Here is a 17,850-nt window from a genome sequence, read left to right as displayed (position 1 = left end):
ACACGCCCTTATTTATTGCTGTTCCATGCAGCTGACACGCTCTTGCGTTACCGTAATAGTACTGTATCTTATTCCTAGGCTCCAGATAGAGTTGACACGGCACATTCCAATCTTACGGCCCTGGATTCGGCCCCCCGATTGCTGCAACACGATGTAGATCAGTTCAGTCCTCGTGGCCGCCATCCGCCGGACACCTGTCAGGCCTAGCCTGATGAAAATACCACGTGGAGCTGGTTTCGTCCATAAAAAAACACTAATAATTGAGTAACAACCAGAACGCCCCGTATATAACGCCTAACTATGTTCCCCGAAACACCAATCACAAAACCCAGCACACCCAGGGCCCGCCAAAGCATGTGGATGCTTACTAAAAAAAAGAAGAAGAGAAAAGAAAACGACGATGGAAAATACGAAGCTTGGTCACCGTGATACATGGTACGACCACTGCCCGTTCGTGCGCAGTCGCTGTCGCGCAGCCTGGTCCCGGCTGATCTCTTCCTGCGTTAAGCCGTCCGGTCCGCCCCAGTTGGCGCTGCTCGTGCGCTCGCGGAATTTTTTCAACTTCTTGTCCTTGCTGAAGACCTCCTCCATCATAAACGGCGCGATACTTCCGAAAATGTGTTCCGTTGGCAAGTCCTCCTGAGTCGCCAAGGCCCTCTGAAGCTCGTCCGTCTGGGCCCAATCAGGAACGGGAAGCATGTCAGCATCGGAGTCTTCGTCCTCGCTATCAGTGTTAGGCTCGGGCAGGTGAATGCTCTCGCTAGGAGGATATTGCGGGGACACTTTCGCCGGCGCTCGTTGAGCTGCAAGATTAGCTGTCTTGTGACTGGGGGTCTTGTGAACTGTCGTTGCAGGGGGGTTGCTCGGCGCAAACGGTATCTTCCCACTGGTGTATTGTGTCATGTCAATGGGAGCACCGTGCTTCAGCTGCCGACCTGATGCACTTTGCTGCACGGGCGCCGCCTTGTACACCGAGACACCCGGCTGAGGTACTTGTGGATAGCCGTGTCCCATAAGTGAAAGCTTTCCATTTTCCTAAGCCACGGTTAGTTGCCGGGTATTCTTCCACAATGACACAAAAATAGCTTACCTTGCGAATTGGCTGTTGCTTGAGTGGCGGAGGCTGGTTAAGTTGTTGGTTATATTCGTCCTCAGTCCTCCGCCTCTTTGCATCGGCTGGCTTTTCAGACGGGCGATAGGCAGGTGCTGCCGATCGAGTTTGGGGCTCGTCATCCAATGGCCTCTTTGCTGGCTTAGCAGGGTTCGTTGGGGGCTGGTTAATAGATCGATTGAAAGACTGCAGAGTGGAGCCCAATCGTGAGGGTGGCCGTGTCGGACCTGGGTCAGCCCGTTGAGCTGTCTTGTCCTGTTGTAGAGATGATCCCTGCGCGTATCTTGTCAATAGTGTGTCGACACATTTACTCTGCCATGAATAACTAACCATGTCGTTTGCCGGTTTGGGTGGCTGGCTGCCCTGTCTTAGGCGCGAATTTTCGAGCCGGCGTTGCTCAATAACTTGTCGTTGGGCTGCTTTCTTTTGGTCTTCCACAACAGACCGCTCTCGTTCCACGCGTCGAGCTTCTTCCTGTTGTTGCTGCTTCTGTTGTGCAGCTCGCTTTTTCTGTTCATCCTTGCGCAATGCCGCTTCCCGTTCATCCTATAAAAGCGTTAGTACATGATAAATAGTAGAGTAAAATGGCGGCCTTGCCTGTTTCTTTTTCTCTGCAGATGCTGCGACTTGCGCTTTCCGCTGCGATTGGCTAGACACTGAACTCTTGAAGCTCGTGTTTGACGCGGTAGTCTGTAGCGAAGAATTGCTAGCTTTCTTGGAAAGATTGGGCTGCTTGGTTGTCCCTGGTGTCGGAGCCGCAGTAGGCTCCGGAAGGTAAGACGTTGATGAAGCCATCGGCACACGGGTCAGTGTACTACCGACACGGATCGACATTGGCTGTGGTTTTGGCTTCTGAGAAACTTCTCTCGTTGGCTTCATAGGTCTCAGTTTCGTAGATTGGGCCGGCTGAGCGGGCTGAGCAGGAGGAGCATGAGACATGCTAGGTGGAAGGGGAAATTTATGTTCGGCGTCATTAAGAATTTCAGCGTCCCTTGGAACATGTGGCGGGGCTTTTTGAATTTTCGTTGCATTTGCTTGCACAGCTTGTTGAGAGGGAGCAGAAGTTTCACGCATGTCACGCTCCTTTGTCGACGCCTTCTCGATTTTATCTGGTTTGCTGCTAGGTTGTGCTTTTTCTTGACGAACCCGGGGTTCCTCAAAAGGGTCTTCTAGTGCGTACTGTGGTTTGTTGTTCCTTTCAGGTTTATCCAACTCGGTCATATTTTGAAACCGCATTGGAGCTCTTTGCGGGCTTGGGGAGAACCTTTGAGGGCTAGATAGGGGTTGCGAGAGGTTGGGCTGTGAGCGAGAAGCACTAGGAGAGGAGAGCGTTTCCAGTTTAGCAGCCGCAGAAATACTCGCACTGCTAGAGAAAAGACTCTTTGCCGACTTCATTATCGACTGAAACTTGGACTTTGGTCCACTCGTTGTGCCATCAAACCGTCTCGGCGAAACGGAGGGTGTCGTAGACTCCACATCCACATTAGAGGCGGGCATTGCAGCTTGTTCGAATCGTCCAGCAGGGGGCGTAGATGTAGATGCTGATTTATGGTGGCCGAAAGCAGAAAACACCGAGCCCTTTGGCGTGGGTGAGCGTTTGTCACGCAGGTCGTGGAACGTTTCAGTACGTGCGAGCTTTCCTTTTTCAAGTTTCCCGACTGAGTCGCTCCCTGCGACAAGCTCCATGACATCCGCTGTCTGGCTCTTCGGAATAGTTGTTTTGTGAGGCGATTTCAAGGGCTTGATCCAGTCATCTTGACTTGTCATCGCTGATGTAGATGTAGACTCATTGATGGCAGTGTTGGACTTGTTACTTGGCAAATCAGGATAATTGAGTTGAGAGGTGCTTTGTGATGGCGCGATAGATTTTGTTGACCTTGGTGCCTGAGTCTTGCCGAGCATACTAATCTTATCATGCAGTCTCTGCGTCCGCTGCGTTGACGACTTTGAAGTTCCATACCCGTCATCAGGCTCGGCCTGCAATGATTTTTGTTTCTTGTCCAGATCCAGATCCTCTGTCTCCATATTGAGACCGAGGGTAGATGGTTTTAGCCCTTCCCCTTGGCCACCAAAGTAGCTTTGACGGCCTGGTCCAGTTGGTTTAATCATATCCAGATGACTAGTGCGAGACATTCTTTTCTTGATCAACGGCTCCCGAGCAGGTAGTGATGCAAAACTCAGGCTGCTCTTTTTCCGCATAGGAGGGCGAGCAGGTGTCGAATTGTCGGATGGAGATCCAAGATTGTCAAAGTTTTCGTCAAGGGACATATCTTCATCCTGATCATGTCCATCGCTGAAGTCAGACTGGGTTTCAATCATTTTTTCCGGTTGAGTCGGAGATTCGGATTGCTCTTGTCCTGCTTTAGGGAATGGACGAGGAGTGACCTCGTCTGCTATTTCTTGGTGATCTTCTGCAACATCCATTGGCTCCACAGTTTCTCCACGAGACCGGAAATTTTCCTGAGCGGAGTGGAATGATTGATCAGTCGTGCGCCTGTCAACCGACTCACTCTTTCTATGTGGTCCTTTGGGTGTTGTATCAACCTCGAGCGGTTGTGTAGACGGGCCTGCTACAGCTTGCGCATCCGCTGGTTCTGGGCTGTCGGAAATTATTTGTGTGGCAGCCAGGATAACCTCGTCTTCTTCTTCTTCTTCTTCTTCATCGGGAAGTCCGTGATAGCCGGAATCGGTATTATACGTAGAGAAAGAATTGAGTGCCTTGCTGTTGTTGACAGGTTGGTCGCGTACGGGTTCTTTGCCTTTCGAAACAGAAACACTAGCACCTGTTTTCTCCGTCTTGTTTTGAACTGGTTGTCCAGATGGCGCGATTGTTTTCTGGTTTGGTTCGACAGGTTTCTTATCGAATTGCTCCTCAGCTGGTTTCGAAACTGGTTTTTCTGATGGTTTGGTGGATGGTTTCGAAATTGTAGCCGTCTTCTCGAGAGCAGCAGTAAATTTTGAAGGTACTTTAGGCTTCTGGTTCGAGGATGTGAATATCTCATTCAGAGGCTAATTCCCGGTCAACACAACACAGCATACACATCAGCAACGGAAATACATACCACACGAGATTCGTCTGGATTGCGCTTGCGTGCCGTGCGAGGCGTTTTGCCTCTCATCTTGCCTGGTGTTTTGAGAAGCTCGGTCATGTTACTGTGGTGTGCTATTATTAGTTCCCGGAGTCAGGTAGAGACGACAACGCCCACACATACAATTGATTGTTCGAGAAGATCTCGGCCATGTGCTCATTGAGCCAATCGAGTTCGTGGCGGACAGGGAACTCGACTTCTTCGAGCTCTTGCTCGACCAAGCGCGTCACATTTTCCTTTTCCCCAGAAATCCAGGCCGCAGAGCCGACGGGCTTTCCTCTGGCGGCAGCCATGGTGCACGTAAACAATGGGCGATCCGTGTGCTGTTTCAGTGGTCGATGTCGTGGTCGCAAAATCGCGCTCCTGTTGATGGGTGCGAGAATCGGTCTATTATACTGCGAGACTCATTGCGGGTGTTGGACGTTGAGTGTTGAGTGTTGAGTATTTGGGGGTGGTCGTCGTCGTCGAAGCGCGCTTGCTTGTTTGGCGGGCATCAAAACATCCGGAAATGACGACGGGCGACGCGCTAGGACGCTGGGTCACGTGATGGTGTTGCGGCCTTGGCTTTCAGGCGCCAAGTCAGCTCTATCCCCCGCCCCTGATTGGCCGATTGTCCTCGAAGTACTCCAAGAGCTTCTCGAGCTTCCAGTCTGGCATTTTTAGCTATATTTTTTATGAGTATTGTAAAGGAGCTATTGAGGGCGACCAGGAAATTACTCAAAGAATTTTTAATTTCTCGTAACTGCATGATTATGCGATCTTCTACAGATCCTTTCCCTATCTCCCCCCCCGGTGACTATATATAGAGCTCCAGCATCAGCGAGAAGCTTCCAAAACCACGCACGATTAAGCCATTAACCTGTTCCCTTACGACAGATTTATATAAACAGAGCAGCATTATTATCATCAATGTATTATGCCGTTGAAAAATGGCCAAACACAAAAATGGAAATGACCGATCACATGCTAAATGCTCCTGCTGATCAATCCTCGCGGGCAAACCAGGCAGCAAGGAAGAGCAGTCCATGCGAGAGGAAGTAAAGTTGTAAATTCACACTATTGCTGTTCTTGTTCTTATCGCCGCTGTTGTATTATTATTCTTGTACTAGTAGTAGTAATAATAAATTTTATTCCGCCCAAGGCAAATGTTTGTTTGTGCCGAGTGGAGACGCTCACACGACCCTCTTTTCTCGGCTCGGCCGTTGGATCGTCCTGCATCGCCGGATTGCATCACTTCAGCCAACTTCCTGCCATCTGCATCGTCCCACCAGATTTTTCGCTCGCCTCCTTTGCACGCCTCTGCTAGCTTGTACGAGAATCAACTCTGCTCGCGCTCTTCATTCCTGAATCGAGACCCCGACAGGAGATCCTGCCAACTGCCTTCGACCCCTTATCAACTCGGAGGAAAAGCGTGGTGAAACGCACAATAATCAAAATGGCCGACTCTGGTGATGTCCAGTACCCTGCTGTTGCGAAACCTAGTAAGGTACGTTATGATTGCTGCATTATTCTCATCGCCATCGATGACCTCGGTTGTGCCGAGTGCTAACATTGAGTCTTTGTTAAGTAGTGATGCCTGACGCTATCTCTCTTTTTTTTTTTCCCTCCCTCGATCCGCCCTTCCCAGCAACCAGGCCCTTGCGAGATAACACAACCAAATCAGCTGCAAGACAATCAGCAGTCATCGATCATGTCTATTTCCAATAATTTGATTAAAAGAGTCATTCTTATCCGTACTGACGGATGATCTAGCTTCTGTCGCAGACAATGTCGCCTCCGAAGCTTCCAAGACCAGTGCTGAGCTTCAGGGCTTGAATGCCACCAAGGTCACCCCCAGCACCACTACCTCGACCGGCCAGCCCTTGACTCGTATGCTGCCCGCCCTTCTTGATGGGATATTTGATTGCTAACATCGCATTAGACTATCATTCACTGTTGTACAGCTTGTTGAGCGTACGTTACACTCCGAACTTCAATTGTATCGGCGTATAAACTGACGATATCAACAGTGGGAACGGCCACGCGCTACTGCTATCTCTTTTGCCAGCGTTGTCACCTTTATTCTTGCTGCTCGCTATTTACCTCTTCTGCGATGGGTTTTCAAATTCCTTTACGTCACCCTTGGATGTAAGTCGCCCTTGATTCATACTTGACTTGGTGGAAGCTAATTTCTGGCTTATCTAGTCACCGCCGCTGCTGAAGGAGCCGGCAAGCTTGTTCTCAACAAGGGCCTTGCGAGCTCTTTCCGTCCCCGTAAATACTACACCCTGCCGAAGGAAACCGTCGAGGGAATCCTGGAAGACCTAGGCCAACTGTCCGACTTCTTCCTGATTGAGTTCCAACGCATTCTGTTCGCCGAGAATGTCGTTTACACTGCCGCCGTATGTTTTCTGAAGGCATTTTGATAGAACTCGGTTATCTGACTATTTACAGGCTTTCATCGCCGCTTTCCTGTCGTACTGGCTCATCAAAATTGTTCCTCTTTGGGGTCTGTCTTTGATCGCCGTCAGCGTCGCCTATCTCGGCCCTCTGATCTACATCAGCAACCGCGAGATCATCGATGAGCAAATCGCCGAGGTTCAGAAGCTTATCAACGCTCAAGCAAACCAAGCCAAGGAGCTTGCCAACCAGCACACCTCACGCGCCACCGGCTTGGTGAAGCAATATGCCAACGAATACAGCAGCAAGGCTCAGGACTACATCGGCAGCCGCCACGCTGCCGCTCCTGTAGCTACCAAAGTCCCAGCTGCCAACCCCGAGCCCGTGAGCCCTCCCAAGTTCGAGACCACCGACTTCCCCGAGGCTCCCAAGACTGAGCCGGTTGCTGCTGCTGCTACTCCCGAGACCGAATCTGCTGCGTCCACGGAGAGCCAGCAAGAGCCTCTTTTGGCTCTGTAAAGCAATAGGTATTCGGGTCATTCACCGGTAAAGCCCAATGGACCCAGATGCCTAGTGTTTGCTCGCACAGCAACTCTCACGACTAATGACTGATTGATCCGGGCTCGGCCCTCTATCTCACCAATCGATCAGATGACGACACCATGGAACATGAGCAATGAGCTTACATAAAACTCGTGCCCTCTTGTTTGTTTGTTTTGGTAATTAGTTTCTTATTGTTATTTTTATTGTGGAAACAAAAAAAAAACATAAATGTGGTAAGGGGAGCGGAGAAGTGACGAGTTGTGTTCGAGTTGTGTGTTCGTGGTTTGAGATTCATTCATTGGGGGAAGGGACTGTGTAAGACGTCTTTTCTCTCCCCCTGTTTTTTTTTTTTTTTTGTTCTTTTCATTTTTTATCACTTTCGGATATGGTATATTGGTTTCCTCTTCAATTAATAACTTTTTTTTGTTCCTTTCATCATCATGCGACTTGTATCTAATGTCGATTCGTTATAAATTTGTCAATTTTAATCAGCTTACATTCTACACCAGGCTTTTTACATATAGAATAAAAAAGGTAGTAGGGGGGAAATATCATGTAAAATATAAACTTTGAAAGGAATGTATTACTATTATCATTGATGTCTATCATCTATGCAACTGCGGACATGGACCCTCGGGAATCAACTCGAGAAGAAACATGAGAATGAGAGTGAAAACAGACAAGAGACATTGCAAAAAGTATCCTCCAGATATGGCCAGAATATCAGACAGTCTATCAAAAGAACCCAAAAAAAGTAAAAGCAAAAGCAAAAGCAATCGGTTGACGTAAATACATCACGATATCTTGAACCCAAAAATTGACATGACCAGATACATCCAGCTAGTCTTCAACATGTGAATCTAACCAATCAGAAACTCACTCGACACAGTCGTTTGATAGCGTGTTCCTTGGACGCAGCAGTGTTATTAGTAGCAGCTCCATCCGTCGTCTGTTTCGTGCTGTTGTTCGCGGGCCGCTCCTCGACGCTCGACGAGCCAGATCGGGACGAAAGCGTCAGCAGCGTCTCAGCAGCTTCGCGGTCGCGCGGATGGTGTTGTTGTTTAGAGAGTAGTGTTGATTGCGGTGGTTGCAGAGATGTCGTGGAGGACAAGGTACTGTCATCATGTTGATTCTTGTTGTTCTTCCTCTGTTGCGGCTTTGAATGGCCATGGTGACGGCGACGACGACTACGACGCTCAGGGTCGTCATTCTCTCCATCGTCGCTCTCGGATGAAGTCATCATGGACAAGTCGGAGATGAGATCAAGGTCTGCATCGGAATCCGAGGAGGTGGAATCGTTATCGTCCGTCGTAAGATTCAGATTGATGTCGTCGTCCGAATCCTGTTCGTCCTCGGCTGAAGACTCGTCATAAGGATATGACCTCCTGGCCGAGCGTGCCTCCCTGCGAGATTTTCCAGCAGCAGCAGATGATGATGATTCTACTGCGGCATTCTCGGTACTGTTCTCGTTCAGACGTCTTTTCAGTGGATTTGCTTGCGAGGAACGGGTCACTTTTTTATGATGGGCACGGAACATTTCTTCAACCGGTGGCAGCATTCCGGTCGTGTTTGTCCTTTTCTCAGAACGCCGTACTGGTTTTGTGCGTTCGGGAGACAATGAGTTGACTGGTGTCCATGAGTTATCGGACGTAGTAGTAGTAGAAAGAGAACGGTCCTCTCCTTTTGAAAGCGTGTGTGCTGTGGCATTGCTGATACCGTCTCGCCTGGATGGAGATACATCCATTAGCACTCTCTGTCCTTGATGCTGCCGCTGAGAGTTCGTCTTCGACTCCAGTTCCTGGTTCCGGTACAGGTTTGCCGTGCTGGTCGATTGCTGGACGATTTCCGGTTTGACAATCATTTTCCCATACTCGGGGCTTCCGGGAGGTTTACAGATGTCTGGGAAATCCTTCCCAAACAGCGGTGTCAATGCGAACCGTATGCTCCAGCAAAAGGTAGCAGAGACCGCTCGGGCGGCGTCGTAAGGCATCCAGTAACCTAAACTCAAGAGTAAGACCATGTACAGTAAGGGATGATGGTGATGTTTCCCACCTTGTGCTGCAAGAGCTCCGCCCGTGATACTATGGCAGATCTCACGAAGGCCGGGGTTGGCATTGAGCATTTTGGCCGGAGTTGTCTGCAAACTCAAAATTTAGTCCAGAACAATACAAAAACAGGAACCAAGGCCGCTCACCTTGGAGTACCCATTGCACTTGAACAGATGAGTCGTCCGAACAAGACCGATATTGTAATCCCACATGACCGTCCAAGTCTTCTCCGTGTTGGGTATCTTGAACGTGTATTGGAAGACTTTTCAACACATTAGTACTATTACCAAACATAGCATCACAGCAACGAAAGAGAAAAAATAAAACTCACCTTCAAAGCTCTCCCTCCCGGTCTTTTCCAAGAAAGCCTTCTTCTCACTACTATAAGGAATGTGTCGAGGATAGTCGGCGATATGGCCGACAGGCGGATGGATGTCAAACAAAGTATGCTGGCTAGCGAGAAACTCGTCTCGCTCTTCACATGGCGGATACCGAAGCTCGCCTCTGGCTTCACCGGGGTTGAATACCGGGGCGTCCTTGGGGATGCGAGACGGTCGTCTGCCACTGGTATCGGGCGGGAGAGTGTTGGGTCGTTGTTGCGGTTGTTCTTGCTGGCGCCTTCTGACCGGTACTGGGGGAACCGGGTTGAGAAGGGACTCAATAGAGGCCATGTTGCTCTCGTTTGGATCCAGCTTGTCGGTGTTTCTAGGTCTTTTTTTTCAAAAAAAAAAAAAGTATGAGTAAGGATAACCTTGGAAGAAGAGAATGGGAATGTATGTATGTGGTGGTGCTGCGTTCTAAACATCAGGCTAACCAGAGCCAAAAGGATATGAAGAAGAATGGAATGAGGAGAGAAAAAGGGAAAGGAGCGAGCCAGAGAAAAAGCCAGCGCTTTTATCAACTTCAAGACTCCCTCTGAAACGTGTGAACGGCTATGGGGGGATGTGCTCAAATAGATGTGTTTACCAAGATGAAGCCCGATCGCAACATATCCAATTTCTAAAACATACGGATCTGAAGTCTATCCGCACACCTATACCCATCCATGTTTCAAGCTCTTCTCAGACACTCACTCCTGGGAGTGAAAAAAAAGTGGATGACACCTTCTAGAACCTTGTTCAAGAGCATTGGGGTGTGAGGAAGCGAGCTCTGTTTGTTTGTTTCCTCACCAAAAGGAGCAATTGAGGAGGAGGGAGACTCATAGACCAGGTTTGGTCTCCATCTTGAAACTGATATGTGTACTTGACGATACTTGGCGGAACTGGAATTTGTGTGCACAGCCCAAGTTTCATCTGGAAAACGGAATGATCGGGTTTTAAAAGGCTCCATGCTTTGATCAGTTTATCATATCTCATGTGTTAGCCAGCACGTACCATGTACAGAAAGAAAGAAAAAAGGGGGTGAACCCCCAGTACAGTTGAATGTCCCATGGCTCATTTCCAGGTACTTTCTTGTCTCCCTCGAAGCGAGATTTGTCGAAGGCAGAAAGGAAACACTCGGACGAGACTGGTGATACAAATGATGAACTGCCCCCTGGTTAGAACTTTTTTTTCGATCCGTTTTTTTTTTCCGGTCCAGAGATCCCCGCGTTTCATGCTTCCTTGCACAACAGCCATGGGCCAACGGGTGACACAGCACAACCGGTTCTGTATGCATGCAAACAGAACCGACCAGATGAGTTCGTTTGAAGAGAAACACCATCATCATCTCTCTCCGCAATTAAATGGGTCAACCGTTTCATTTTCCCGCCTCACAGCAATTATGAAGCAAATACTGTTTGTTTTTTTGTTTTTTTCTGCGTCAAAACCACCGCCCGGGGGGGAAAAAGACAGTAGTGCAACCAACCCCTCGTGGGCAAATGCTGTAGAGCCGTCTCACGTTGCACAGAAATCTAGCTGCCTCGAAAGAAAGAAAACAAAAAAAGAAAAGTTACCCCCGTTGTTTTGGTCTTTTTTGGATGTCTCAATTTCATCTTCGGAAAGTTGCAGCAAGATGCCCAAACTTTAGAACATGGAAGACGGGGCTAAGAGCTTACTCCCTCCCCCTGTCTTCCTCGTGGGCAGGATGCACGCAATAATCTATTCTTCCCGGTCCTGGGCGGCCTGCTACGGTGTAGGCTGTAGCACAAATGTTCAACAGACTTCCAAAAATTGTTAGAGTGGCATGGCTTCTAAGTAGCACAAGGGTCTCGAGTTTTTGAGTAGCAATGCCATCGTTGAACTGGCCTCGAGATCCTTTTATCCGAGGAAAAGCTATGTTGAACGATATTTCTGCCGTTGGCCCTAGCAGGGCGTGGTACAAATTTCAATTGTGCTCGCTACCTGTTGCTAATTGCATGTGGCTGACTCGTGGGCTTTTCATTTTAGTCTCATCTACAAGGAACAGGGGAGACGTTGAATAATCGACAACTCGACATTATTTCTAGGGAAGGGAAAAAAACTCAAATAATCAAGGGAAATCTGAATACATGTAACCTCGGAATGACGCGCCCCCGAAGAATGGAGGAAAGGACAAAAGGAAGATATAATCCAGGGGTTAATACGCCGTTGTTCCCTGCTCAACATTGATAACAAATATCAAGGGACATCCCTCCTCTGACCGGGGTTTGTAGATATACGAAAGGAAAAGAGAGTCGAAGATAAAATACAAAAAATTGTGCAGACGCAATCGGTCACAGCATCACTTTCGTCACATGTAACTTGCGGGAATTACTCAGAGTCATCAAAGTCATCCGCAGAGTCGTCACCAGCAGGATCATCCAGCTCGCTATCGTCGTCGTCAATAATATACGTCTTCTTCTTGGCCACTGCAGCTCGGCGAGATGGACGGGCCTTCGGAGCTTCATCCTTGTCCGAGTCATCCCCTGCAGGAGAGTCGAGAATGTCGTTGGCCATAGCATCAATGTCGTCATCAGAAAGATCAGCCTTCTTCTTGGCCTTGGGCTTGGCTTTAGTAGCGGCCGGCGTCTTTTTCACTGCTGGCGCTGGGGCATCCTTCTTTGCACGCCCACGACCAGTAGTGGCCTTGGAGGCACCCGTGGTGGCAGCCTTGCCCTTAACCGCTGGCTTTGCCTTGGCCGCCGGTTTCGGAAGCTCGTCATCCTCGTCCTCTTCTTCTTCGTCGTCATCCTCGATCACCTTTTCTTTCTGTTTGACGAGCAGGGAACGACGTGGCGACTGCTGTGGAACAAGTTTGCTGTAGTCTGTCTCATCCGGGTCGAAGTCGGCGATGGGCTTTGACTTGGCTGACGCAGCCTTTAGACCAGCACTAGTACCTGGTCCGGAGAAGTCCGAGATGAGAGCTTTGCCGCTTGAGTCTCCAATGCCTTTAACCATCTTGCTCACATCCAGCAAGTCGTCTCCAAGTCCGCTTTCTTCCGAATCACTCAAATCCGCTTTGGGAGGTTTCTTGCTAGGCGCAGGTTTGGATGCTGCTTTCGCAGCGGCTTTTGGAGCGGCTTTGGGTGCTACCTTGGTGGCAGACACTTCAACCAAATCATCCTCCACGTCGTCTATCTCGTCTTTGACTTCCTTTGGCGGGACCGGTTTAGCCTTCGGAGCGGCACGACTCTTCTTTGGTATAACTTCAGCTACAAAGTCATCATCCAAGTCCATGTCGTCATCATCGATCCCGTCTTTCTGAGCGATCTTGGTTGTTTTTGGAGATGAGCTCTTGAGGTAACTCATTAGGCTTCCTTTGGGATCTGCCTTTTTGGCGGCGGCAGCTGTAGCTTTCTTGCTTTTCGGGACACTGTAATCATCGTCATCATCCGCCTTGCGCTTCTTGGTTGCCTTTGACGTGGTCATGAGTTTTGCAGACTGGCGACGGCCCATGCCGGCCACCTTGCGTTCGCGTCGGCGCTCATCTTCAAGCTGGAATCGCCACTCGTTGATGAATTCATCAAGGTCTTTACGCCAGATGTCCTCCTTGGAGAGCTTGATGAGGTCGTCGATTTCAATCTCCTTGTCTCCAATTTGACGGAGAAGTTTCTCAACACGCTCCTGGGTCAAAGACCAGATCGGCATCTACAGTTGTGTTAGTAAACATTGAAATTTCATAGGATTAAAAGAAAGTAGCTTACCCCCAGCAAATAGTCATACGCGCTAGAGTCGATTTCAGTATCGGCTTCTTCAGCTTCCTCGTCTTCGACAACCTGTTCCGTTTCTCCTGCTTTGACTGCCTGGGAAACCTTGGGGAAGCCTTTGAAACCTTTCTCCTTCAATTCAGTGATAAGGACGGGCTTCTTCTTCTTGGAAATAACGAGTTTGCCATCGATGATCATTTGTACAAAGCGAGCTTGATTGGTGAATCTGTCCAGGTCCTTCTGAAGTTCTGACAGTTGATGCTGCTTGCGCTTCTCGTAGAACTTGAGACGAATAGCAAAGAACTCCTTTAGAATATCGGTTACTGTAGCGTATTTCGTGATCCGCCCTTCCGGGTCGAATGCAACCAGGTTAGTCGTCGCAAGAGTCCTAGACAGCTTGAATTTTTCTTCCAATCCATCAGACAAGGCGGACTTCATATGCTTCTCGTCCATCTGGATTATGAAGTGGACTTTCGTGTGGGTATTGTAGTCCTTGTAATCCTTGATGAAAGATGGGTTCTTGTCGGCCTTGATGATCTCTTCAAGTTTGTCTTTGAAATCCTGAGTCCAAGTGCGAATTGGAAGCTCGGTGATTTCGACTTCCTTTTCGCCCGTTTCTTTGATAATACCGCTGAACTTGAAACGGTCAGGGCCCTGGGCGGTAACTTCACCAGCGAAGCCACGGAACCAAGGTTCCATAGGCTCGGGCTCTACGCCGTCCATCATCCGCTTAAGGTTCTCAACGATTTCTTCGGGGTTGTAGTTGGGAATGGATGAACTCCATCCAGTACCGATACCATCAGCACCGTTAATCAAGATCATAGGAACCACAGGAACATAGAGTTCAGGTTCAATCTTCTCCCCATCATCCTCGTTGTAGGTCAAAAGAGCTTCATCGGACTGGTTGAAAACACGTCTAGCGAAAGGTGACAGGCGAGTGTAAATGTAACGAGCGCTAGCAGCGTCGGCTCCACCCATAAGACGACTACCAAAGTTACCACTAGGTTCTAAACAATTGATGTTGTTTGAACCGACAAAACTCTGGGCTAGACCAACAATAGTCTGTTGCAAGGACGTGTCACCATGCTGGTAGGCCGTCATACCAGACACATGGCCTGCCAACTCCACGACCTTCATGTCTTTCTTGATGTTGCGTTTGAAACAGGTGTAGAGAACTTTGCGCTGACCTGGCTTGAGGCCATCGACGACTGAAGGAATGGAACGTTGGTTATCAGCCATACTGAAGAGGATCAACTCTTTGTTGATGAAATCGGTGTATGTGATCTGCTTGGTGGAATGGTCAAGGTATGTGCCGGGTTTGAATTGGCGAAGCCATTCTTTACGCTCGTCGGCCTTCTTTTTAGAGAAAGCGAGGTCGATGAGCTGGCTCTCATGTTCTTGCATGACGTGAAACTCTTTCAAGTGGCGGTCAAGGTCTCGGAAGTAAATCTGGGCATCCTCTGTTGTGCTGGTACCCAAACCCTTGTAGTACTTGTGCTGCCAACCGCGGTCATTTCCAACCTCTCCTTTCCATTGCTCGTACTCAGGCATAGTAAAGAACGACTTTGATCGAGTAGGGTTCTTTGTATCACCTTTCCACACTTTAATAATTGGCGTGATGAACTCGATCAAGAACTCGGGAATCTTCAGCAAACTAGGGAACTGGACTTGCAGGAAGTTAATCAGCAAACCCTTGATGTGACTTCCGTCGTGATCCTGATCAGTCATGATCATGAGATGACCATATCGTAAACCACGAGTGTCGGCATATTCTTTCTTGTGCTGCAAACCGATAAAGTTCTTGATGTTCTGGATTTCTGCGTTTTTCGAAATTTGATCGACTGATGCATCACGAACGTTCAGCAGCTTTCCTCGAAGCGGGAAGACACCAAACAAATCGGGACCAACGACAGCACGACCAGCCATAGCTAAGCCCTTGGCTGAGTCACCTTCTGTCAGAATAAGCGTGCAGTGGTGGCCGTCTTTGGTACCGGCTTTGTTGGCATCAGTGAGCTTCGGGTTGTTCATGCGAGATCGTCGGCTTCCGTCTGTTTTCTTCAGAAGCTGGTCGGCTTTCTTTTCGGCAAAGTGGAGGATGTTTGTCATGACCTCGGTCTTTAGGACTTTCTTATAGAAATCGTCATCGAGAACACATTTGCTACCGAATTGACTCGGCTTCGTCGTCAACTGTTCCTTGGTCTGTGAAGTAAAGGCAGGGTTGACGATCAAGGCATTCACAAAAACGAAAATATGGTTGCGAATCTGCGAGGCTTTAAGAGTTGCACCTTGTTTGTTCTTCTTTTTGACTACATCAGCAAGGCGGTTACAGATCTGATCGGCGATGTAGTTGACGTGAGAGCCGCCTGAGGTGGTCGCAATAGAGTTGACGAAGGATACTTGTTGGAAAGATCCATCCGATACAGCAAACCCGATCTCCCAGCTTGGATCTGGGCTGGCCATGACAATCTCGCTTTTGTCGTTGGCCGCTTCTTCGCCGCGTTCTTTTTTGATTGCCTTAGTATACATCTCCATGTACTTTTTGAAGTTACGAATTGGCACTCGAGTCCCGTTCAGTTTGACAGCGACCTTGGTAGTACCAGCCAAATCGTAAACACGTCGCTTGACAAGAGCCTCGAAGTCGTCATCCATGCCCTCCATGCCAAATTTTTTGTAGTCAGGTTTGAAAGTGACCTTTGTGTAATCGTCGCCTTTGCATTCGGTGATTCTGGCCTTGCCCATTTTGCTCATGTTCTCTGTCCACGTTTGCCTGTATTTCTTCTTTTGTCGGCTGTCATAAGTTTCAATGGAAAATTCTGTAGAAAAGACGTTGCAGAGCTTGGCACCGAAACCGTTTCGACCACCGGTGACTTTCATTTGGCCATCGTCGTAATTAGAGGATGTCAATAAATGGCCGAAAATGAGTTCGGGGACGTAGATTTTCTCCTTGCTATGAATTTCGATGGGAATACCACGACCGTTGTTCCACACGCTGATTTCGCCGGACTCTCGGTCAATCGTGATCTTCATCTCGTCCATATTCTTGTCGTTGTGCTTGTTGTCCGCGGCATTGACAACGATTTCATCAAAGATTTTGTACAGACCGGGAACGAAAGTGACCTCTCTGAATTCCATCGCATCGCCGGTGGAGTCGTAAACCCACATCTGCTGCGTTGTCTTTTCGATAGAGCCGATGTAGGTATCTGGACGTTTGAGGATGTGCTCCAATTGGGTGAGCTGCAGTATCATTAGCATACAACAAGTCTTGTAGACTGACGAGTTGCCAGCTGCCTACCTTTTGGTATTTATCGGCGGCGCCAGTGTCCTTGGACGGCCCCGTCGATTCGACTTCATCAGTACCGTCTCCTCCAAAAGACTCGTTGGCAATGTCGGCAAGCGGCTTGGAGCCAGCCTTCTTGGCTGGCGCTTTCTTGGGTTTTGTCGTCTTGGGAGGCGTGCTCGTCATGACGGAGTCTCCGAGGTTATCATCGTCATCGGACGGCTCGTCTTCCGATTCGGCCTTTGCTTTTTTCTTTGTAGCCTTTGCAGCAGGCTTGGCTTTGAGGGTTGTCTGGGTCATTTTTTTCGCTTTCGTAGCGGCGGGCTTTGATGCCTTGGCCTTGGCTTTCTGAAATTCGCAAGATTAGCATCCCTGAGGTGATCAGACACGAAGTCGGTCGGGAGACTCACTGGCACTTCAGGCACGAAGTCGGAGCTGCCACCATCGTCTTCGGGGAACGAGTCGTCGAGTATGTCATCCATCCGTAACGTTGATCTCAAGAGACCCGCTCAATCAGAATCAAACGATGTGAAATTTTACCAAGCGGTTGAAGCGAGGGACAAGCAAAAGAAATGAAGGAAAAGTGAGAAATGTTAGTTCATGCCGAGTGCGAAAAACACAGCGAAGGTGATGTGGACAGCGACGATGGCGAGTGCTTGCGGCGCAGGCAAGAGAGTCTTCGTTTGTTGATTCTTTTTGGCAGACGCGCTGAAAGCCTGAAACTAGTCGGTCGCGGCTACCCTGTTTGGGGTTAGCGAGCCGGATTAGCGTTGTTCCGGTGGCATCTGAAGCACGTGTTAGTCCCAAAGAGGAAATGTAAAAACAAAGGGCCCCACTTCTGTTGTTTGGTCACGTGATGCAGGTTATCGTACGTGTATCAGCTTGTTGATTAGCAGTCGATACTCGTTAGTATAAGTGCATGCAGTACATGTAGTTATTAACTGGTATATTTAAACGCTGGGATTACCTTTGCTTTACCTCGGCAGAATGACAAACCAGGTTGACCCTCAAACATGTGTACGTCATGGATATATATATGTGTACACAAGAGAGTGTTATATATTTATACATGTCACTGAGGTTCAATGTTTCAAATATTCCCTTGCACAGCCTTGAATTCCGTGCAATATCAATGCTATCAATAAAAGTTCAACTATTTTAAACATTGACGCCTTCACATAGACAGATATTTAATACTTCAATACTGGAACATTGGTCGCATTATCAATTGAGATGTAGATAAAGGACCAAAAATCATCTAGTTTCCACGGTGCCAGCCACACTTGCATGTAAAGTTAAATATTACCAACACCCATTAT

At 48.6% G+C, this 17,850-nt stretch overlaps 4 protein-coding genes across 4 annotated transcripts; 1 reads left to right on the top strand and 3 right to left on the bottom strand.

The window, feature by feature from the left end:
* Nucleotides 1-420: 420 nt before the first annotated feature.
* TRUGW13939_06584 (uncharacterized protein) lies at nucleotides 421-4,493 on the bottom strand (the record flags this gene model as incomplete). Its single annotated transcript, XM_035489735.1, has 6 exons — nucleotides 421-1,035; nucleotides 1,091-1,384; nucleotides 1,442-1,657; nucleotides 1,739-4,120; nucleotides 4,174-4,264; nucleotides 4,324-4,493. The coding sequence occupies 6 exons, from the start codon at nucleotides 4,491-4,493 to the stop codon at nucleotides 421-423; spliced, it is 3,768 nt and encodes a 1,255-aa protein (XP_035345628.1).
* A 1,142-nt stretch (nucleotides 4,494-5,635) lies between these two features.
* TRUGW13939_06583 (uncharacterized protein) lies at nucleotides 5,636-7,098 on the top strand (the record flags this gene model as incomplete). The annotated part of the gene is made up of 6 exons (XM_035489734.1): nucleotides 5,636-5,681; nucleotides 5,953-6,069; nucleotides 6,122-6,153; nucleotides 6,210-6,327; nucleotides 6,385-6,581; nucleotides 6,634-7,098. The coding sequence occupies 6 exons, from the start codon at nucleotides 5,636-5,638 to the stop codon at nucleotides 7,096-7,098; spliced, it is 975 nt and encodes a 324-aa protein (XP_035345627.1).
* An 892-nt stretch (nucleotides 7,099-7,990) lies between these two features.
* On the bottom strand, nucleotides 7,991-9,841 carry TRUGW13939_06582 (uncharacterized protein; the record flags this gene model as incomplete). The annotated part of the gene is made up of 4 exons (XM_035489733.1): nucleotides 7,991-9,120; nucleotides 9,175-9,259; nucleotides 9,317-9,432; nucleotides 9,502-9,841. The coding sequence occupies 4 exons, from the start codon at nucleotides 9,839-9,841 to the stop codon at nucleotides 7,991-7,993; spliced, it is 1,671 nt and encodes a 556-aa protein (XP_035345626.1).
* A 2,037-nt stretch (nucleotides 9,842-11,878) lies between these two features.
* Nucleotides 11,879-17,013, bottom strand: TRUGW13939_06581 (uncharacterized protein; the record flags this gene model as incomplete). The annotated part of the gene is made up of 4 exons (XM_035489732.1): nucleotides 11,879-13,195; nucleotides 13,252-16,488; nucleotides 16,547-16,879; nucleotides 16,942-17,013. 4 exons carry the CDS (start codon nucleotides 17,011-17,013, stop codon nucleotides 11,879-11,881), a joined length of 4,959 nt encoding a protein of 1,652 aa, XP_035345625.1.
* Between the last annotated feature and the right edge of the window lie 837 nt (nucleotides 17,014-17,850).

Source organism: Talaromyces rugulosus, chromosome III (genome assembly GCF_013368755.1).
Source record: "Talaromyces rugulosus chromosome III, complete sequence".
Lineage (NCBI taxonomy): Eukaryota > Fungi > Ascomycota > Eurotiomycetes > Eurotiales > Trichocomaceae > Talaromyces > Talaromyces rugulosus.
The sequence above is the reverse complement of the archived record's forward strand: the minus strand, read 5'-3'. Positions and strand labels throughout refer to the sequence as shown.